At 34.3% G+C, this 23,951-nt stretch overlaps 3 protein-coding genes across 4 annotated transcripts; all 3 read right to left on the reverse strand.

Moving 5' to 3' along the window:
• Positions 1-584: 584 nt before the first annotated feature.
• Positions 585-7,702, reverse strand: LOC123691569 (lipopolysaccharide-induced tumor necrosis factor-alpha factor homolog). Of its 2 annotated transcripts, none has more exons than XM_045636005.1 (3): positions 7,632-7,702; positions 4,147-4,288; positions 585-1,409 (listed from the first exon to the last, which is right to left on the reverse strand). In XM_045636005.1, exons 2-3 carry the CDS (start codon positions 4,281-4,283, stop codon positions 1,307-1,309), a joined length of 240 nt encoding a protein of 79 aa, XP_045491961.1. In that variant the 5' UTR covers positions 4,284-4,288; positions 7,632-7,702; the 3' UTR covers positions 585-1,306. The 2 variants fall into 2 exon arrangements, with proteins under 2 accessions (XP_045491961.1, XP_045491960.1); XM_045636004.1 differs by lacking the exon at positions 7,632-7,702 and adding an exon at positions 6,208-6,301.
• Positions 7,703-10,011: 2,309 nt separating this feature from the next.
• On the reverse strand, positions 10,012-23,687 carry LOC123691568 (cell death-inducing p53-target protein 1 homolog). The gene is made up of 3 exons (XM_045636003.1): positions 23,608-23,687; positions 22,994-23,283; positions 10,012-10,205 (listed from the first exon to the last, which is right to left on the reverse strand). Exons 2-3 carry the CDS (start codon positions 23,275-23,277, stop codon positions 10,106-10,108), a joined length of 384 nt encoding a protein of 127 aa, XP_045491959.1. The 5' UTR covers positions 23,278-23,283; positions 23,608-23,687; the 3' UTR covers positions 10,012-10,105.
• Positions 19,290-21,104, reverse strand: LOC123691567. Its single transcript, XM_045636002.1, has 2 exons — positions 19,726-21,104; positions 19,290-19,374 (listed from the first exon to the last, which is right to left on the reverse strand). Exon 1 carries the CDS (start codon positions 20,671-20,673, stop codon positions 19,867-19,869), a length of 807 nt encoding a protein of 268 aa, XP_045491958.1. The 5' UTR covers positions 20,674-21,104; the 3' UTR covers positions 19,290-19,374; positions 19,726-19,866.
• Positions 23,688-23,951: the final 264 nt, after the last annotated feature.

A 23,951-nucleotide genomic window follows, 5' to 3' on the forward strand; every position in this document is an offset into this window, starting at 1 on the left:
AAAGCATATTCACAAAACAACAATTTTACACCTTTTTTATATTATATTAATGTGACACTTTTCATAGCCCTAAGTTTAATGTTACCGTGCCGTTATATTTGCGTTATATCATGTGTTGCTATTTTATGTAAAGATGTTCAAGAATTTACTTCGGTTATCATAAATCTCGAGTGTGTACTAGAATTTTGACAAGACAACGTTATTGAAATTATTCATTGAAACCTCAGCATTGTCTCGTAATTAAAGAAGTTATTCAGGATTTCCGGGCTTCTTAATACCGAAGGTTTTTGATATTTTACTCTTTGAAATATTTTCTCGTTAAGGGTTGACATTTTACCACTTATAAATATCGATAAATATTCGTTGCTCGTGTTTTGCGACTTTATAAGACAAGAATTTTTATTTATTATAAAGATAAAATAAATAAAAATAAACTGTACATACATTGCCGCCTATAGGGAAATCTTACAAGTATAAGGAAAGATGTCATATTAATTAATTCTGCAAATCAAAAAAATAATATTAAAGATACAAATAAGTCCAAATATGGACTAAATACAGTTCGGGCGAAGTAAAAAGTCTCATACAATAATCTCACGTTTATTTAATAATTCTAGCGTAATAACATAACGGTAAAAATTAATCATAAACATCTTACTTATATATAAAAAAACTAATTTATATTTATTATTATTTTTTATATTTATTATTTATATTTATTATTATAATATTATTTTTTATATGTAATAATCAAAACATAAAAATGAACAATACATTGAAAATATCACGTAAACTTAACTGGGAAATACAAGAAAAGAATCTTTGTAGGTAAGAGTGATATATAAGTTCATTTAAATAATAACAATAATTATTATTAAGTGCCGCGAGATTCGAAAACGTAACACAGAACAAATGCAATTTTAAAAATCTTATCATTTATAAAAGTACACTACGTGTACCTTTAAAAGATGTAAAATTAAACAATCTTGACAAAGGGGAATTTATGCAATGAGGAACAGTTTTACTTTTTGCGCAAATTATAGGAAAATTCAGTGTGAGCGAGCGTTGCGGTGGCACGACTTTAGATAACCGCTCCATTTCCTCTATTCTGTTCCATTCTGGACTTATATTTTACTTTGCTGGGGAAATTTAAAGCCCCACAGAAAGAGAAATGTGACTACGTGAAACTATCCTGAATTCCAGTTCTTTTAGATTGCCCGGCTTGATACAATCTTACGTTTACGCTCGCTTGTTCGTCTGGATAGAAGACGTGTTTAAAAATGTTTCGCAGTCTTTGGAATAGGAACTACGCTTGGTACGTGCCTAGATAAGCGTTACAACTAGGGCAATAGTGGTCGGCGTTTTGACAGGAATCCACGCAGTACGGCACGCAAATGCATGGCCAGCATCTGTGAAAAAGAAAATTTATTTATACATTCATGTTATAATAGGAAGGATTTGATTGCTTGTGAGTTTATTTATAATGGATTACTTTAATACTACACTGGTTATATTTTTTCACCTTCTAAAGTTACATTATGGCTTACTGGACTATCTTACTTACTCCGTATGTGTTTTTTGTTTTATTCCGATTTGACCGGACGGAAATAAATAAAGATAACCATTACGAGTATTCTCGAAATATTTTGCTTCCAGTTTATTTATTGATAAAATATGAGTATGATAAAATATGGTGTTATAATTTTGAAACTTTAAAAATTATAAATACATTATGAAGTGATTCATTTATTGACGTCAACGAGCACTCTCGACTGCTCGACTGATAGCCATTTGGTTTCAGGTCATTGATATCATCAACGTATATCATCATTAGTTCTGATGTTTGAATTGAATTTGAATAATTATTTTAGTACAAGATTCTTGTAAAATCAAATTGATTTCAAGATGTTGTGGGAAGATTTTAATGCCGATTCTTCGACGTTTCGCCGAACGACAAACAAAATGTAGATTGTATTTGATAATTATACTAGCTTACCGCCCACGGCTTCACCCGCTTTGTCTAAAACCTAATAAATTATATACTAAAAGCTTCCTCTCAAAACACTCTATCTATTAAAAAAAACCGCATCAAAATCCGTTGCGTAGTTTTAAAGATTTAAGCATACAAAAGGACATAGGGACAGAAAAAGCGACTTTGTTTTATATGTAGTGATGACGATTTTTAAAAATGTATATCCATTTAAAGTGGATGTATATATAAATCATATAAAATATAGTTATAATTCATAAAATTATGAAATATCTGCCAAATAAACGAATTTCGAATGAAAACCATAACAATATACAATAATATTATCTATCTTTAATTCTTAGTCAATGAAATTAGAAATTATTTATGTCACAATGGATACCATCAATATATTACAAAAATATATGTAGTATGATCTCAATAAAATATATTCGAAAAGAAGAATTATATAACTTTATACCTTTAAAATTAAAATTTAAAGTTGATTAGAATTACATGTTAAAAAGAAGTTAAACATAAAAATAGATTACCTTATGAAATAACAATCTAATTATAATTATTATGAAACTAATAATGAAAAATATATAAAAACTAACCATTTATCTAAATAAGAATGCTTTGGTTCTCACGATCCTTACTAGATTAATTAAAAACACTTGTATTAAAAATGAGGTCATGGGCCAATAGCCTATATTTCAACCAACTATAGAACCACGTCATAGGACTAAAGACTATTTATGAACCAAAATGACTCGTGGTTAATGTTTGTTTAAATAGGGTGTAATGTTAAATTCGCAATTAAAAATGAATTGTATATTTCAAAATTATTAATATTATGCTCTAGACTCTAGAGGTTCCATTACATTAATAATAAAATATTTTTTATGCAAAATGTTGCAGCAAAATAATAAAATATTTTTTATGCAAAATCTTATTTGTTAAGGCATTCGTAAAAATGTTAGTATGTATATTATCAATCTGGCAATAAAGAAACCAATCATACTTTAAGGGTGCTTTTCCATCAATAATGTGCGAAGACGTATAGCGAGGAATGTCTTTGTAAATAACCAATAATATCGTTTCATTTAATTTGAAACATTTAGTAGCGATACTTTAAAATTGATAAGAATTTAATCAATTTAAACTCGGTATTGTGTATTTACGAGAGAAATAGGGACATAACATGTAAACATCTTTATCTTATTATCTACCGATTGTAGATGCAAACATTTAACAGCAACAAACAACACAATTAACTAAAGATAACTGCTAATTCTTAAGCATGCATGGAAAACATCTGAAAGCGAAATGAAAAATTCCATTAAATTCTAGATTTAATATAGATTTGGAATAAAATTGAGACTTGAGATGTTGTACTTTATTTTAGTCAAAATATAATGCTTCACGATCGTTTATTATCAGATTATTCTCAAACTATTAACAAAAAAAACAACTATAGGTAATTAATAATTATAATAACTGTGACAAGGTAAGCCGTGTAAAAAATATCTAATTCGCGTTTCAAATCATGAATATGTATGTCTGCGTCATATGTTTTCGTATCATTTTCCTTTTGAGAAATTTCACAACAATTAATTATTGAAGACTAGCGGTCCACCCCGGCTTCGCCCGTGGTACATATTTCGCAATAAAAAGTAGCCTATGTCCTTTCTCGGGTATCAAAATATCTCCATACCAAATTTCATGCAAATTGGTTCAGTAGTTTAGGCGTTACTCAATAACAGACAGACAGACAGAGTTACTTTCGCATTTATAATATTATAGTATGGATTATATGTTATACGTACATATTGTATTTATGGTTAATATTATGTTTCCTTACATGTACTCTAATTCTATATTGAAAAAGCTCTATCATCTCTCTTTATGAACAATTTCTGGTCGACCCCGGTTTTGCCCGTAAGTAGGGTACGTAGTATACTTATAATCAGAATCATGTCAATATCTATCGGTAAACTTTTTTGCCAATCGGTCCAATAATTCCTGAGGATATCGCATTGATACAATCCTTCAGCTTTATAATATTAGTATAGATCTATATCTCTATAGTGCAAATCTATACTAATCTATGTTAGTATAGATTTGCACGTACGAATTTCTATCAAAGTTCTTGTTAAATTAAAAATAAAACTTACAAGAATAAACATAACAGAAAGGCTACAATATGTGTCCTGGTAGTTGCTTTATGCTCGATTCTGGTGACCACGCTCGCGCGGCAAGATGGGCAGATCAAGGTCCCCGGTTTTGGACCCACAGGTGCGATGTTACTCATTGTTGCTGAAAAGATAAAGAAATGTATTAATTTCTGAGGATTTTACAACAAAATTGAGGCAATTAAACGTTACCCACAATTACAACTTTAACAGATGTAAATTTTTCTGATCGACATAGGTCAATGGTTTTTTTGCAATTTGCTTATGATGCTAAAAATTATAAAAAATTACATATGCCATACAATTCCCTAAAGATCAAGCGTTATCCGAAACTTTTAAGATTTTTTATTGCTTCAAAATAAAATTAAAATAGGAACACTGAAAAAAATAAGACGCTTTTACAATATTACATCTGTCCTTAGATCATTAAGTAATGATCTAAGCATCGGTCGTACGGATGGGATACGAATAACAGGCAGTAACTGTTCCAAATAGCGATTACAAACAAAATCATTATTAACTTCAGATTTTTTTTTACTTTTCGATACATCATACATGTCATAGTCTGAACCACCTATTAAAATTTGGCGGGAGATCCAAAAATAACCCTGTAAAATTAAATAGCTACCTTATTATGAATACTGACTCACCGTCACAGTTACAAGTATTTTAGAACGCTTTTGTTGGACTACTAGATGTTTTCTATTTCCCATCATTAGGTTCCCGTCTGTCAAAAGGATCAAGCTAAGTTGTACAGGATATAATGTGGTATAATGTAATAGAAATTTGAATTAGTCAGGGAAAAATGTGCTTTTTTTGTAAAAGATCGAACATGCCTACATTAGATACGGTGTTTAAAGCAATATCTAGTGTTCGTACCCAATTAGAACCTCATCGTTAGATATACCTACATATTATTATAAAAAGTTTGAGCTCATATTATACCACGCACGCACGAATTTGGCTTCGGCGATATTTAGGTATATCATACTCGAACACAGTACTCGAATAAGCACAATTCATAGATTCAAATAATATACTGGTATACCTACTTCCTCTTTGTATCGATACATGGATAGAGGTTTGGTATCCCTTAGAAAACGTGGGAGTGGCTAAAAATTACAGTTCGCAATTCGCACTACCTGTTATCAGCGTCTTAACATGTTACCTATTTAGACTAGGTAGGTTCAGTTAATTACACTGTGACTGAGTTTGCAGAAATTGTAATTGTAATCGTAACTATCTGAAATTTTATAGCGTCTCCTTAAAGGTAATTTCATTTCGACTAGGTATATGAAAGACTTGATTAAAATGTATTTTTTTTGTAATGGATAAACTCAAGATTTTGTTCTGATTCTATCTGTCGAACCCGTGTAAAATCCTGCTAATTAAGTTTCTTGTAAATGTAAATAACGAGGAAACCCAAGCACCTGTCATATTACGTATAGATATTTGAGAAGTTTCAAGGACGCCTGCGCATGCACATCACACAGTTCTCGCAAAAACCTATTCTTATTTTTTCAAATAGGTTTCAACAATACAACAGTTCAATGTCCAATGTCACACTTATTATAAAATAATAATTATTATTTTTAACTCTATCTATTCGTCCGGTTCATTATTTCATAGATAATAAAGACCACGACACATCAAAAAATCTTTTAGGTATAATCAAATGATGTTTTAATTAGGTTACCACGTATACTATTCGAGCAAAATTAAATTTTTAATTTAACATATTTAACTCTGCCAACTTGATTCTATAATAGAAAAAAATGAAATCTTGATAGTCACAAATCACAATATTAGCAAGCTGATTTCTTTAAACTTTCACTTAGTTGCAACCTTACTTTATGTACACACACTATAAAACTCTTCGAAGCCTGCCGGCAAAACATGAGGAAAAAAAACTATGACAATCTCCTCCAAATCAACTGCACTGAACATCAAGAATTAATATCATTTCTAATAATTATAGTATTAACGTGATATTCTTTTACATTTCTTGGTTATTTTAAAATACACACATGGCTTAAAACATACCTGTATTCAATATATTCAAGTTATAAAATAGCGACTCGACACATTCACTGGCAACAAGCTACTAAATTGTTGAACGTGATTGTAATTGGTCAGGCCAGTGTTGGCCAATAGCTGTGACGTCACCATGAGTCACCCAGGCTTGGTTGGTAGGAGTTATTACCCTTGATACTCCAGTATATTTTACTGGAGACGTATTTATAGTTGTAATTATTCATACAGCGAAGGAAACACTTAGAGTTGGCCCTGATTCATTCATACGCTCAACAGGTTAACGTTTGTTTAGTAGGTACCTATTTTAGTTTCATTCTGGTTATTCGACGTTGATTAATAAATTGCTTAGTATGGGTATTTTGCACAATAGTGAAGATTTAACTATATATACATTGAGGTAAACTATAAAATATAAATCAAATCTTAACGAATGACTATTGATTCTGTTATTCATATATTTTTATTATAAATAATGATAATATTGTTGAATAGTAATTGACCATGAGCTAATTACAATGAGTATAGCAAAATAATAATGCACTTTAGATTATAGAAAATAACTTCATAAGTATATTAATTCCACTGCTAGAGACGGCAACACAATAGTGTTATTATTTTTGTAGTATTATTGCGTAATACATTACACGTATTACTGGTATTAGAATAGATTCAAGCGTTATCCATTAATCTAGATACACAATGTATAATGTATATGTACTGATTCTATCACGAACTATAATAACAACCGGGTCAGAGCCACGTCGATTTACTAGTTCAAGGACAGCTGTATTCAATAAGGTTAATTTGTTTTAGTCTATTTTTTAGATCACGATCGATTACAAAAAGCCGTCTGAGAATTTATATCCGTATGGATGAGCACAATATCTTCAATAATTCATGATTTTATTACAGTTCATTATGCTAACCATTTATTTAACTTATGTTTAGTATTTGTGTTGCCTTCGATTGCGTATCGAATCATCGAATGATTATCGTGGGGACAAGATTCGATTTCCAATGTGACTAATAAAATCAGGCATAGCTGGCCACAGAGAGTTGATCACCTACTTTTCCATATAAAAAAATTAATCTCTAATGTAACTAGTTCGTAGAATGTATATTTTCCATACATCTCATAGCATGTGAGGTACACTTTAATCTAATGTAAATATTTAATTCGTAATAAACGATAAGAATTATATTAATTATAATTAAAGTCACTGCTCTTGTCGCGGGGTTTCTCAAAGAATTCATAGATATCAATCAATCGATAGCGAAATTATCAATAAAATGATTTTATAGCCAACACAATTAAAACATGAATATGTAATAACAGTGATATCTCACAATCTACTCGTATCTTTTGACAGGAAAATTTTATGTTTAAAATAAAGTACACATGTTCAGTCATAATAATATATGTTCAAACATACCTTTTAAATAAATAAACTACCACAATAGTTTACTTCAAACGGGAATAGCACTACGATTACTAAAACACGTCACTTCAACACCACCAAGAACAGTATACAGCTGTGTGACCTATTTATAAATCAGGGAATGTTGAGGAAAATAATATCTTTAGTCTTTGGTCGATGTGAAAAGTATCTAGGAAAAAAAGGACTTGAAATTAGCTACACTATTAGAAATCGGCCGTCTGAAAAGCCCTGGGTGGGTTATAAATAAATCGCTACCATGGTATAGACCGCAATATTATTACTGAAGAAAATACATTATGTTTCTAAGGTATGAATGACAGTATCTATGTAACTGCATTTTGCAAACGAACATAGAGACAGTCAGACAGAGCTAGAGCAAAAGTTATAACGAGAATTCACTCGTAATGCACCGTAAGACTATATTTTTCTCAAATATCATCAAATTTCTTCGAACATAAATATAAATATGTTTTTGAACACAAATTCCAAATAAAAACTGCATTTAAGCACCTGTTTATATTTTTATTTCTGTTCCTCTCGAATATGCAACAATATGCAATTTATATTACAGAATAAACAAACTTAATGATCGTAAAGCCAAAGGTTAGTTTGTTTTTTCATAAGAGATCAAATAAAAAAGTAAGACATTGAAGTTGATTTTTTTTTTCAATAAAAAGTTGCACGTAGTGCCTTCCTAGTCAATTGTAGTTTTTTACAAGGAACAAAATGCCTATTACCTGATAACTAATGCCGTTTCTACTAGTTTCTAAACACTTTAAAAAAAGTATCAACACAATTTAAAACGTTCAACTTGCCATAATAAAAGAAAAGTTAACTTTTTTAATCCATTTATTTTAAATAGGTATACAATAGAAACGACATAATAATAGTTAATAAAACCGAGAAAAGTACAATCAATATAATATGTATACATTTTTGTGATCTATGAAATTATAATCTATAATACCAATCCCAACCCCATATACAATTAAATCTCTCCATTTAATTTTATGATCATGTTCCTTATACACTTGTCCCTGTACTTAGAAAACAATAAAACAATAAATAAAGTTATCAGAAATTTTAAAGTTATAAAATTATGTTTAAATTTATCCGATAAATAGATATTATATTTATTTATATTGATATAATATAAAATAAGCATAGAAAATAATTAACCTGCTCTCTATAAATCGACTTAGCCCAATATTTAAGAGGACTAGTAGAGCTAAACGCGAGTTTAATAATGCTTTAAAGTATCTGCAGTAAAAAATCTCAGACAAATATAATATGACTAGCGGTCCGCCCCGGCTTCGCCCGTGGTACCTACGTGTTTAAACTATCCTATCTCTCAAGTTGGATCGAACTGCACATGGTGTGCGAATTTTATTATAATCGGTTTAGTGATTTAGGAGTCCATTGAGGACAAACATTGTGACACGAGATTTATATATATTAAGATATTCTTCAGAAGATATACTAGCTAGATAGTGTACAGCTAGCTAGCACTCAAGTTCACTCTTGTAGTCCTCTGAACTCTATTATTTCTAGGTTATACATATACAAAAACTTTGTGAACACTTATCCCAAAACAATACGCAAAATGAATACAGACATATTTATAGAAAACTAGCGGTCCGCCCCGGCTTCGCCCGTGGTACATATTAATTCGCAATAAAAAGTAGCCTATGTCCTTTCTCGGGTATCAAAATATCTCCATGCCAAATTTCATGCAAATTGGTTCAGTAGTTTAGGCGTGATTGAGTAACAGACGGACAGACAGAGTTACTTTCGCATTTATAATATTAGTATGGATGCTTGAGTCAAAATGCAAAAATCGTTATGCATACCGTATAATTGATATAACTTTTCAAACCAATAAGCGGATCCACACAGAGCGAGAGAATTCTTCCGAATTTCCTCGGAAAAGCCACGTCCTGGGGGACCTGCCTCCCGAGGACAACATCTATCGAGTATCGAGGTGGCTCGCTCTGTGTGGATTCTCTATAATAAATATTTATATGACGCAAGAAGATTTAAAAATATGTAGTCTATCGATAAAATAATGTGTTAAATTAAATGCAAATGTTATTAGAAAAGATTGCGATTTTCAGATTAGATTTATTTTTAAAATAAAATACTTACACTAGCTGCTCCCCGCGGTTTCACACCCGTGGTTCCACTCCTGTTGGTCGTAGCGTGGTGATATAATATAATCAATAGCCTTTCTTGATAAATGGGCTATCTAACACCGAAAGAATTTTTCAAATCGGGCCAGTAGTTACTGAGATTAGCGTGTTCATTTAAACAAAAAAAGAATAATATTTCTTATATTTTTATACATAAATGGACACCCACATAAAAATGTTTTACATTTTACTAAAAATTCTTTAATTAACGAAATTCCACTTGCGTATTGACGATTAATGTATTTATTATCCTTGAAACTCTGGCTTCCCTTTTCCTTGTTAGATATTGCAGCCCAAATAAGTATTACATATTGGACAATAATGCTGAATTTTTTTACAGGCATCTGCACAATACGGTATCCAAACACAAGGCCAGCATCTGAAAATAAATAATATCGTGCCTTAATTATTTATTAATGAAACTAAAATAATTTAATAGTCACATTATAATTCTCTCTAAATAGAATTTGTATTGCGAATTAATTTTGATATTATAATTAATAAATAGTTGTTAAATTATTATTAAAACACTATGTTATTGTTTACAAATATTTGTTACTTATCACTACTATCATCATCTTATCATGCACAAACTAGCTATTTGGCAGATTGTATATTTGAATAAAAAAATGTGTAGACATCTTGGTTAGACATCGATAGAGTACCTAGTCTCTGATTGAAGCTAGCTTTTTCACACCTATAATAATATTTTTTTGAAACTGGCAGTTGATATTTGATTAAATACTATTTAACGTTAGCCAAGTTATTTGCCACAATGTAGTTTTGGCGATTGTGAACATATTATTTTTTTATATATCTAATGTAATAAAAAAAGAATTTGGTACTTATTAGATAGGTAACAATTCATATCTTCATGTTTAATTAAATATACAAACAAAAATATATAATATTTTAGTGTAGCTGTGTGTAGGGAGATGAAATTAAAGATAGCGGCCAATTAAATTTTATATTTCTTCTAAATTACACAAAAATATATTATTTATATTCACTAACTACAAAACGTGGGTCGGTGGCGCGAGCTATGGGACAACTGAGGGGCGACGCTATGTGACTGTGCGACGCGGCCGAAAATCCTGCGTCAGCACAGCACCTACAATATTCCCCCCTTTTCAAAAAAAAATGTGGAACATTTTTAAACAAAATCAAATTAAATTATCTTTATTTAGATTACTAACTCGCACAACGAACCCTAACAATTCTGCTGACAGACAAAAAATAACAATGTGAAACATAATACAAGATTAGTTCAGGAGTCGGTGAAACATTTTTATAAACACACGAACATTTATTTTAAAAAAGATACTTAACATATAAAAATTACTAGTCTGCAGCCATGGTGTTTGATATAACGTTATGATGTCCTCTCTTGGCATCATTGCGGCCATTTGCCAACAATACAATCTAATAAAGTCCTACGGTCGAACAACATAACATTACATACACACAAACATTATAATGTAAAGTAACATTATTAATAAAAAAATACGCAATGTATAATATTAAGGTATCATGTACCTAGTACATTAACATGCAAATAAAATCATTCACAATTAATACGAAAATATAATTAAAATTGTTCCCGTCTCTTACACTATGACGATAGATACAATAACAATGCAATATATGAAACGTCATGACATTAAAATTTTAATAACACACAAAGAAATATAACTTACACGTTTGTTAATACACAACTTTATTTAATTCTCGTGTTCTTTCCACCTTGATTTCAGGAACAGATAAGCTAGTAGTACTCATAACTTCTTTTTTAAACCAATTACTAGCAACTTTAATACACTGTTGTTTCAAAACACAACAAACAAAAATAGTTAATATAACTGCAATGAAAATTATTATGATTCCAAATATATTAATTTTATTTTCCAGCTTTGAAACATTGGAAATACTTTCGTTAATGACAACACTTTCCTTGGTTTGATTTAATCCCATAGTAAAATCGTAAAATATTATAATATATAGAAAAATAATTGTATAAAATGTATATATTTAGTTGTATATAGTTTGAAAATAAAAATGTTGAATAAAATATTTAAATATAACCATTCTTTAAATTCAAAGAATTACGTGACCTAAAACAACAACATACAATTTGCAACTTTGCATGGTTGCAATAACAATGGCTATGTACATGATTAAAACATAAATTTACTTGCCGTTTTTCGTATTCGCCCTGATCGTGTAACATAATTTTTACAGCTGGATTTGTCTGTCTCAAACGTTACCTTTTTAATTACCTTTTTTGTATGTAGCGAATCATTAATTTTACTATCACTCATATTAACAGATTTACCTGTGAACTTAGTCACAATATTATTATCATCAGGTAAAACGTATGCAGGTTTTAACCTATCTATTGAAACGTTAAGTTGTCTGTCCATTAATTGAATTTTAAAAGTTTTATCCCTTCTACTAATGACACGATATGGCCCATCATACGGCGGTTGTAATGGTTTCCGTACGGTGTCATTTCTTAAAAATACATATTCGCAATCAATTAAATCTTTATGAATGAACATTTTACACGGTAATTTATTAATTCTAGGTACCGGTTTCATACTGTGTATAATCGACCTCAATTTATCAACATAACTATGTTCGTCACACGGTTTTATATTACTTGTGTCATAAAAATCACCAGGCAGCCTTATATTACTGCCATAAATCATTTGAGCTGAAGTTACGCCTGTGTCTAATTTAACAGTTGTGCGTAACCCTAACAATACTGTTGCTAGTTCATCAACCCATGAATTACAATTTAAACGAGCCATAAGCGCTGCTTTTAAAGATCTATGCCAACGCTCTACTGCACCGTTGCTCTGTGGATGATATGGGGTGGTCCGCAACTTTTGTATTCCCATTAATAACATAAGCTGCTTAAATAAATTACTTTCGAATTGTCGACCTTGGTCACTTGTAAGCCTAAGGGGACAACCGAACCTACAAATCCAACCCTCATACAACACCTTTGCCACAGTCTCCGCAGTAATTTCTTTTAAAGGAAAAGCCTCGGGCCACTTGGTGTACCTATCTATGATTGTTAGACAATATCTAAACCCTTCTGATGAAATTGGCAATGGCCCTACAAGATCAATATGTATATGCTCAAAACGGCTCGAGCCTTGAAAACTTCCTAAATCGGATACAGTATGTTTTGAGACTTTAGCTCTTTGGCACTTAATACATGTTTTAGACCAAATTCCTATATCCTTATTCATTTCTGGCCAAAAATATCTATCTGTTACTAATTTTTTTGTGGCTCTAATACCCGGGTGACTTAAATTATGCACAGCATCAAAAGCTAAACGTCGAAATTGTTTAGGTAAATATGGTTGAATTCTATCTGTGGATGTTTCACAATAAATTTGTTTATTACAATCGAACATTGCAACACGCTTAAGTGTAAATTGACTGTTTACGTTTGACCGGTGTCGCATTTCTGCAAGTTGTTCATCCGTTTCCTGCGCTCGGGCGAGTTCTGCGAAATCTAACACGGTGGGACATGTTATTGTTTCAATTCTCGATAACGTGTCAGCGACTATATTTTCCCTACCTGTTACATGACGAATATCTGTACAAAACTCACTAATAAACATAATTTGCCTAGTTCTTCGAGCAGTTTCCCTATTTGTACCTATTTTACTAAATGCAAAACAAAGTGGCTTATGATCTGTATAAACTATTAATTCGCGGCCTTCAACCATGTTGCGAAAATGAATAATTGATAAATATATCGCTAATAATTCTCTATCATAGGTACTGTATTTACGCTGAGCTTCCGTAAGTTTACGTGAAAAATATCCTAAAGGTTGCCAAATGTAGGGACACACATGTACAATTCGCTGATCGAGCTTTTTGTATATGTGTGCGTCCACATTGTTTCCCCGACGCTTTTTAGATTTATTAGAATAAAAGGTCAGTAGTGCATAACGGCTAGCATAAATAACACTTATGTATTGTGAAGAGTAATAAAGCATTGAAGGAAAGGTTTTATTATTTGGGGCAACCTACGGGGGCAAAGGCACTACTCAACATTGGTGACCCCGACAAAGAACAACAAGAAATTATAACAATAAAATTATTTTGAAGACGAAGATTTATTGGAAGAATTTAAATTTTAACATGGCGATGTCTACATCTAACTTTTACGGCACCCTTGCGGCGGAATTGGCGAAAATCAACGTGCGTCTTTCAAACATCGAGCGCTCACGATCACGAGCGGTACACCGGCGACCCAGAACACCGTCACGCAATTTTCGAGAGTCTTCAAGGTCATCTTCGAAGCGACGTCGTCCCGGCACACCTGACTGGTTGTGCAGCTACCACTTCAGGTTCCGGCAGCGCGCTCACAAGTGCATCCCACCGTGTGCCTGGAAGAGAAGCCCCAGCCCCAGCGCAGCAGCCGCCCAGCCGGAAAACTAGCGAGGCAGGTGCAGACTACGGCGGAGGTCTGTACCATCACGCCGTGCAGCCGTCTCATGGTAACAGATTTAAATACTAACTTAAAATTTTTAGTAGATACCGGTGCCAATGTCTCCGTTTTACCCGTACCTAGAAATCCATTTAAATACAATAAATTATGTCGATCCGATCTTAAGTTATACGCTGCTAACGGTACAGAAATTGCAACTTATGGCGTTGAATCAATTGTTTTAAATCTTAATTTAAGAAGACCGTACCGTTGGGATTTTATTTTAGCAGATGTCAAAAAGCCAATATTGGGAGCTGATTTTTTAACACATCATAAATTATTAGTTGATTTGTATCGAAAAAAGTTAATAGATCAAGTTACCGATTTACATGTATTAGCCTCCGTAGTTTCGTGTACGCAACAATCGCTAAATTCTGTGTGCAAAAGTCATCCGTATTACGATTTATTAAGTATGTTTCCTGACATTAGGTATTAAGCCGATGTCGTTTAAAGAAACTACATCGCATAACGTTTTGCATTATATAGAGACGAGCGGCCCACCTATTCATGCTCGAGCTAGACCGTTACCCCCGGATAGATACAAAAAGGTGAAGGAAGAGTTCAGGGTTATGCAAGAATTAGGTATCTGTAGGCCTTCTAAAAGTGCTTGGGCTAGCCCGCTTCATGTCGTAGTTAAAAAGAATGGCGAGTTAAGGCCGTGCGGAGATTATCGACAGCTCAACGCAATTACAAAGCCCGACAGATATCCAGTTCCGCGATTACACGACTTCACTTTTATATTGGCTAATAAAAAAATATATTCAAAAGTAGACATAAATAGAGCCTATCACTGCATAAAAGTTGCCCCATGCGATATAGAAAAAACTGCTATTATTACCCCTTTTGGACTTTTCGAATTTCCCCGTATGAGTTTTGGCCTAAGGAACGCCGCACAAACGTTTCAACGTTTTATGAACAATACCGTTTTACAAGGTCTCGATTTTTTATTTTGTTACTTAGATGACGTCATAATTGCCAGCGAAAATGAGACTTTACATCAAGAACATTTGAAGTTAGTATTCGAACGTTTCAATACATACGGCATATCTATAAACTTAAGCAAGTGTAGCTTCGGACAGTCGCGTATAGAATTCTTAGGTCACGAAGTGAGTGTAGATGGAATTAAACCACTCAAAGATAAGGTCGAGGCCATAGTTAATTTTCCTAAACCCGTCACAGTATCGGATTTAAGACGATTTTTAGGAATGATCAATTTTTATAGACCACATTTACCTCATTTAGCGTCACATCAATGCGAACTCAATAAATATTTAGTAAATTCTAAGAAAAATGATAAATCGAAAATTATTTGGAACAATGTTAGTGATAATGCTTTTGTGCAATGTAAGATAGAACTACAAAATGCCGTCACATTGTCACATCCCCTTTTAGATGTTCCCTTAGCCTTGATGACCGACGCTTCCAATACCTGTATGGGTGCGGTATTGCAACAGCGAGTAAAAGGTAAGTGGATACCCCTAGGATATTTTTCCAAAAAATTTTCGCCTACCGAGCAAAAGTATTCTACTTATGATAGGGAATTACTAGCGATTTTTCAAGCTATAAAATATTTTAGGAAATTGTTTGAAGGCCGTCCTTTAACAATATATACAGATCATAAGCCATTATGTCATGCATTTTCTAAAATAGGTAATGACAGTAAAGAAACGCCTAGAAGGACGCGACAATTACTTTTTATAAGTGAATTTACGGTCGACATACAGCATATTAGCGGTAAAGATAATATTGTAGCCGATACTTTATCGCGCGTAGAAACAATTGTTTGCCCGACTGTACTCGACTTCAACGAACTTGCTGACTCGCAAGCGAAAGACGAGTACTTGATTAATATGACACGTAGTGGGCATAGCGATAATAATGTAAAATTTAAGAAAATGTATTTACCGACTTGTAAAAAAGGAGTATATTGCGAAGTTTCAAATAATATTATTAGACCTTATTTAACAGAGTATTTTAGAAAAATTGCTTTCGATAGTGTTCACAATCTAAGTCATCCCGGTATACGTACGACTCGGAAGATGGTCACTAAACAATTTTTTTGGCCTAGTATGAATAAAGATATAGGGAAATGGACCAAAGCGTGTGTATCATGCCAAAGGTCGAAGATTTCGCGTCACGTTGTTTCGGATATAGGAAAGTTCCCGGAAGTTTCGCGATTCGAGCATATCCATGTGGATTTAGTTGGTCCATTGCCGACATCTCCACAGGGATTTAGATATTTATTAACAATTATAGATAGATGTACGCGTTGGCCTGAAGCATTTCCCGTTAAAGAAATTACTGCAGACGTCGTTGCTAAGCATATTTATGAAGGATGGATAGTTAGGTATGGTTGTCCCGTCCGTATTACTAGCGATCAAGGACGTCAGTTTGAGTCGAGTCTATTTTTAAAGTTAATGTCATTTTTGGGTATTCATAAAATTCGTACTACACCTTACCACCCACAAAGTAATGGCGCGGTGGAAAGGTGGCATAGATCGTTGAAGGCAGCCCTTATGGCGAGACTGCTTAGTAGTAAAAAAACGTGGTTAGACGAATTACCCACTGTTATGTTAGGGTTGAGAGCAGCAATACGAACTGATAGTAATGTTAGTGCCGCAGAATTGGCCTTCGGTAAAACTTTACGTTTGCCTGGCGAGTTCTACGATAGTTCTACAAATGACTGTGATGTAAACGATCCTTATAGTTTGGTAGAGAAAATCCGTGAAACTATATCTCAGTATCGTCCGACGAGAGATAAGACGAACGCAAAGAAAATATTCGTTTATTCCGATTTACAAAGTTGTAGTCACGTTTTTGTTAGAGATGACGCAGTACACAGGTCTCTAAAACCGCCTTATGATGGTCCTTATCAAGTGTTAGAACGTAGTTCTAAAGTTTTTAAAATACAATTTCCGGATAGAGTCGCACGCGTTTCCATTGACAGGTTAAAGCCAGCCTTTATATTAAAAGATGATGTTACAGTTGAGAACAATATTGTTCCACATAATACATCTTTATCGAAGTCGGTTGAGCATGCGCCACTCATAAGCGTAACTAGGAGCGGTCGCGTAATCCGACGACCCGTGCGATTTGCGATATAGTACTTTCACACAGTATTTAGCTATTGTCTTTAATTCGAAGTATTATCTGTATTGTATGTAATTCAATTTATTATACTTGTGTGTTATATACATTTTTGTTAGAATGTAAGTTTATATTTGTTTACATGTAATATTGCGTCTTATACAAATTTTTATATTAATTGTTCACTATACAACGTTTTGAAGTAAAAGTTTTTATTGTTTCATATTATTGTTTAATCATTTCATTTTATGTTTTACATAAATATGATTAACATTATATTGTGCATATTTTACATTTTTGTGTAACAATTGCGAAAGAATAAAGTAATACGATAGTTTTGTTTTTACGCATTGAAGATGCTTATTTAGTATTTCCTGTTTTTGTAATAATTAGTACCTATTTACTTAGTAAGTTATATCGGATTACATAGGTAATAATATCGTCACTCATTTAGCATTTTTATTAAACTTGTATTAATTGTAACATATGGATAAATTCGTGTAGTGAATAGTAAGTGTATTCCGATCAATTTTAATTAGGCTAAGCCGTTTAGATGTTACCTATATCTTTTATTGATATAAATTTAAGAAATATTACGAATTCATATGTGTATTCAGTATTGCATTGTTATCTCATTTGTATTTTATGGTAATTTCTGTGTTTGTCTTTGTATTTTTTGGAGTGTATAATTTTTTTTTTGAAAAAGGGGGGGAATAATGTAGGGACACACATGTACAATTCGCTGATCGAGCTTTTTGTATATGTGTGCGTCCACATTGTTTCCCCGACGCTTTTTAGATTTATTAGAATAAAAAGTCAGTAGTGCATAACGGCTAGCATAAATAACACTTATGTATTGTGAAGAGTAATAAAGCAGTTGAAGGAAAGGTTTTATTATTTGGGCAACCTCGGGGGCAAAGGCACTACTCAACACCAAATATTGTTAATTTTTTGTTGTAAAACTGCACCTATACACGTATCTGAAGCGTCAGTCATAAGAGACAATGGAGCATCTAAGGAAGGATATGTCAACAAAACTGCATTTTTCAAATCGATCTTACATTGTTCAAAATTTTGCTCTGCTAATTTATTCCAATTAATTTTACTTTTGTCTTTCCGTTTCGCACTACCAAGATATTTATTTAACTCTGACTGATGTTCAGCCGAGTGAGGAATATGAGATCTATAAAAATTTAACATGCCTAAAAATCTTCTAAGTTCTTCTATAGTACTAGGCTTAGGAAAATCTAAAATTGCTTTAACCTTGTCTTCGAGCGGCTTAATGCCCTCGGTAGAAACTTCATAACCTAAAAACTCTAATTTTTGCTGACCAAAACTACATTTTGAAAAATTGATAGTTATACCGAATTGATTAAAACGATCAAAAACTTGCTCTAAATGTTCTCTATGCTGACTTTCTGATTCTGAACTGATAATGACGTCATCGATATAAATAAATAAGAAATCTAAACCTTTTAAAACTGTTTCTTGCATGAAACGTCGGAAAGTTTGCGCAGCATTTCGCAAACCAAATGGCATACGCATAAATTCAAATAAACCAAAAGGTGTAATAACTGCTGTCTTTTTTATGTCATTTTCTGCAACAGGCACAGAATTATAGGCTCTATTAATATCTAATTTAGAGAAAATTTTCTTATTACCCAAAATATATGTAAAATCATGTAAACGTGGTACTGGATAACGATCTGGTTTCGTAATTGCATTTAAACGTCTATAATCACCGCAAGGCTAATATTACCATCTTTTTTGGGAACTATATGTAGTGGACTTGCCCAAGGACTACTACTCGGTCTACAAATCCCTAACTCTTGCATAACAATAAATTCATTTTTAGCCTTTACGTACCTGTCAGGAGGAAGCTGCCTCGCTCTCGCATGCACCGGCGGTCCTGTCGTCTCGATATAGTGACAAACATCGTGTTTTGGCGTCTCTTTGTAAGAAATAGGTTTAGTTAAATCAGGGAATTTATTCAATAAATCGGAATATGGACATTCCATAATTGTTTTTAAAGTGGGCACAGTAGAATTTGAGATATTTCCCTTAGTACTCAAATTAGTTACTTGATCAATCAATCTACGTCCGTTTAAATCAATTAATAATTTATGATTAGCTAAGAAATCCGCACCAATAATTGATTGCTTTACATCCGCTAATATAAAAATCCAACGGAACGGTCGTCTCAGACCCAAATCTAGAGACAAAAAATGAATACCATATGTTTTAATTTCCGTTCCATTAGCAGCAAATAATTTATATTTATTACCTTCTGCATAAACCTTACCATACACCACACTACGCGGGATGACGGACACATTTGCACCACTATCAACTAAAAAGTTTAGTCCTGAATTTCTGTCCAAAACACTGAGACGGTTATTTCTGTAGACTCGGTCGCAGGCACCCGTCGCTGGCTGCACCGATGCTAGTTTTCCGCTGGTTTCTCACGCTGACTAGGTTTCCAGTTGCACGGTTTCACACATTTCGTCGCTTTGTTTTTATATTTGTAATGGTATTTACAAAGCCAATTGGGATTATGCCTTTGATTACGTTGAAATCTACCTCTTGACCTGGATCGTGACCTCGTTCTAAAATTTGATGTATTATTTCTTGTTTCCAATCTTCTCAGTCGATTATTTAATTTTTCTATCTCACCAATCAAATTATTTTCTGGACTGTTGCTTAAACTGGACTGTTGAACTGCTGATACCGAGTTTAAGGGTGTCATGCTCTCCATAACTTTATCTGCTATTGATGCTAAAATATCTTCACTTTTACTCTCGGATACGGCTAACACAGCTCTTATTGCCGGCGGTAATAAATTTTGCCATAAAACTAGAAGTGTTTCTGTTGTTACTCGTCCACGCGCCAAATCTTGCATTTTCCTCATTAATTGTGACGGTTTTTGATCACCCAATTCCATTTCGCCAATTAATTTTTTTATTTGTCGATCTTCCGATTCTTCAAAAATTTGTAATAATCTTCTTTTTAATTTTTCATATTTTCCTGTCTCCGGCGGGCTAATTAAAATGTCCGTGACTTGCTCGATGACTTCTGGCGTTAATTTAGAAATTACTATTTGGTATTTCGCTTCATCTGACATTTTCTGTGGCGATAAAACTGCTTCCGTTTGTATAAACCATATTTTCGGCGATTTCTTCCAAAAATCTGGGATGCGGGACGTAATGGAGATTGACGATAAACTTGCAAATTCTTCTTTAACCGGTTCCATGGTGATATTTAATTTTTATATGTACTTTTATGTGTTATTAAATTTTATTTAGTTATTTAAATTTTACCGCTGCCACCGCCCTGTAGTTTCTTCTTGAGTTGTCCGTATATATATATTTATATATTAATTTTGAATATTTATTCTCCCTACTACACACTCACGTCGATATATCACGCCGGTCGAGATCACGTCGGGGTCACCAATTTAGTGTAGCTGTGTGTAGGGAGATGAAATTAAAGATAGCGGCCAATTAAATTTTATATTTCTTCTAAATTACACAAAAATATATTATTTATATTCACTAACTACAAAACGTGGGTCGGTGGCGCGAGCTATGGGACAACTGAGGGGCGACGCTATGTGACTGTGCGACGCGGCCGAAAATCCTGCGTCAGCACAGCACCTACAATATATAAACAATATTACAAACTTGATTGACCCTAACTTAGACAACAAACATCGGGCACCTTTATTAACCTTGGTAAAGTCAGTAAAGTTGCATAACAAACACCTAACAATTAAAACAATTATAAACGCTTATTTTTTTGATTGTCTAGTGCTATAAAATGCTTAATGGATATATTTGTCTAGATATTATCACAAATAAACATCGGAAAATCTTTAGAAACATAGCGTGTAAAAATTAATTAAATAATATCAAGAAAAAAAACGTGTGGCACTCGAGGACTGCCGCTGTAAAGCTATTGCATAGCATCGCATCGCTGTGCCAGTTGGAGTGGGGTGGGTGTTAGGATTTTCGTTACGGAATTTTTACATTTGTTCGCCGCGCTCAAAGTCTGAGATAAAAGCTATGCAATAGCTTAAAAGTTTATAGAGAGAATATTATAGAGTCCATACTCTCCTTTCTTCACATAGCAGCTAGCTGGTATTTAATTATACCACCATTTAACTGGACGTGATTGTCCGTATAGCAAGATTATAAGGCTTCTTTAATAATTATTATGTTTATTATTTTATTTGTGGAATATATCTCCTGCTTCCTTGAAACACTAAATTTATTCATTCGATTCGTAAAACACGGTAGACATTTGTCACTCTTTACTAGGGTAATATCTTTACTAGGTCCCAAATCAGCATCATAAAAGTGCCCAAAAAGGACGGAAGATTCTCTCGGGGTATACTCTTTTATAGATTATATCTGTAGGTATCTCTTGTTTAGCACAACCTTTTTTTTTTTTTTATAGTGGGGAAATCTTCCAAAGATACCCACGGCCCCCGGGGAAGGAGCCAAGGGTTATGTCGGATTCTTACCGACTAAAACCCCACTGTATTCCGTCGAGCCGCGCAGTTAGCCGGGGCCGCGGGTACTCTTAGAAATCGTCCACGACTCCGGCAGCGGACGCCCGGTTACGGGCCCACCTCCGTTACCACCTATGGCTGCACACGTGCGCTCCTCCTCCTTCATCTGCGAGGCGGCATGAGCGGAACACGTCTCATGTCACCTCACTGCCCCGGACGATGGAGCATGTCCCCGGTCCATCGTCCAGAGCCCTTCGCTAAGGAGGCAGGTCGCGATCGCTAGCGACCGCGACTCGGCGTCGGCGCCTAAAGGGTCGCCGGCGCCGCATCGGGTCCGCGAGAGGGTTCCCCTCGCGAACCCGCTCCGCCTCCTCCTTTCGCACCATCACCTCCTCACAGAAGGCGACCACCGCACGCCAGGACCTGGAGCCTCCAACCATGGCGCGAACCACGGACGGGAGCGAGAGATCCGGCCCCACAGCAGCGACCAATCGCTGTCTAGCCACGGACCACGCAGGACACACACTCAGCGTGTGGTCCGCTGTATCCTCCTCGCTTGGACACCAATGGCAGGTCATGGTTGGCTCCCGGATCGCAACTCGACACAGGTATCGTCCGAAACATCCGTGTCCAGACAGCACCTGTGTCAAGCGGAACGTGAGAGCCCCATGTCGTCTGCTGCACCATTCAAAAAGGACCGGCCGGATGGCCTCCACCGTCCTTACACCTGCAGTTGGGTTCTCGAGCCGCCGCACCCATTCCTCCATCAAACGCTCGCGAGCCGAAGCCCTCCAGCGCGACACTTCTTCGGGGTTTGGTTCCAGCCCCGAAGACCTGGACCCAGCGATTCGCCGGTACACGTCCGCGAGTACCGCAGCGTCAAGTTCCCAAGGGGGGGTTCCGGCTAGCACGCAGGCTGCTTCAAAAGAGACAGTCCGATATGCCCGCGATATTCTTAGCGCCATGACCCGTTGCGGACGACGCAGAAGGGGTCTAGTCCTGGCGCTAAGAGAATCAGCCCAGATGGGCGCTTGTTTAGTACAACCTTAGTACGACTTACCCAAAAAGGCACAAGAGCCCAGCGACCACGTGTGTCCTCAACGAAGTCTCCGTCCGCGTATATGTTGTAACTTGCTGCTTGCACGTATTGCAGTAGCAGGATGTGGGATATGGTCCCAAATTGTTGACCACTATGACTGGTGGACTGTCCACTATGACGATGGTGCGTGGTGGACTGGATACAGCCGTGTTTGGTTGGTTGTATGTGTAACTTGGTTGGTTGGATGTGTAACCTGGTTGTGGAGGCGAATAAGGTGGTGGGCTAGGGTATTTTTCGTCTGCCATTTTATCCTGAAATTTTTAGGTTAAACATTAATACGGTAATTATTTTGAGGGACATTCTAATGACGTTATGATATGTTATGATGATGAAGTTATGGTAAAATGTAATGACTCCCATGCATAAATTGTACTTAAAAACGTTATTCTTTCTTTATATACTGAAAAACAAATCAAAATCGAAGGTCAAAAAATTGGTTTATGCGGTTTTCACAGAAACGGAAAGTTGTTTCATAAAATCACTTTATGCGTAACAATATTATCGATCATAAAATTATCTATATAAAAGATGTCCTTATAAACTATAACATGAGATATTAAATAATTGAAAATTACCTTTATTCTTTCTTTTGTATAACTTTTCCTCCAAACGGCACTGTTTTCGCATCGACTGATATTGAAAATTTGTGTATCATGTTGATATTATTCTTTGATAAGAAATTTATCAAACGTTATCTTTATCTAATATGATTCATATCATTCACATCTATATTAAGCTACAAACGTAACAGGTCGAATTTTTTACATTTGAGATAATATTTAAATGTAAATTATCATCATCTTTTGCAAAGCACCCAAGAGGTGTCCACCCTATTGCATGCAGCTTTGCAAAAGATGATGATAATTATATTAATATTATATTAAATTTTTTCTAGCTTTCTGTCCGCGGCCTCTCCCGC

The sequence above is a fragment of the Colias croceus genome, chromosome 5, assembly GCF_905220415.1.
Source record: "Colias croceus chromosome 5, ilColCroc2.1".
Classification (NCBI taxonomy): domain Eukaryota; kingdom Metazoa; phylum Arthropoda; class Insecta; order Lepidoptera; family Pieridae; genus Colias; species Colias croceus.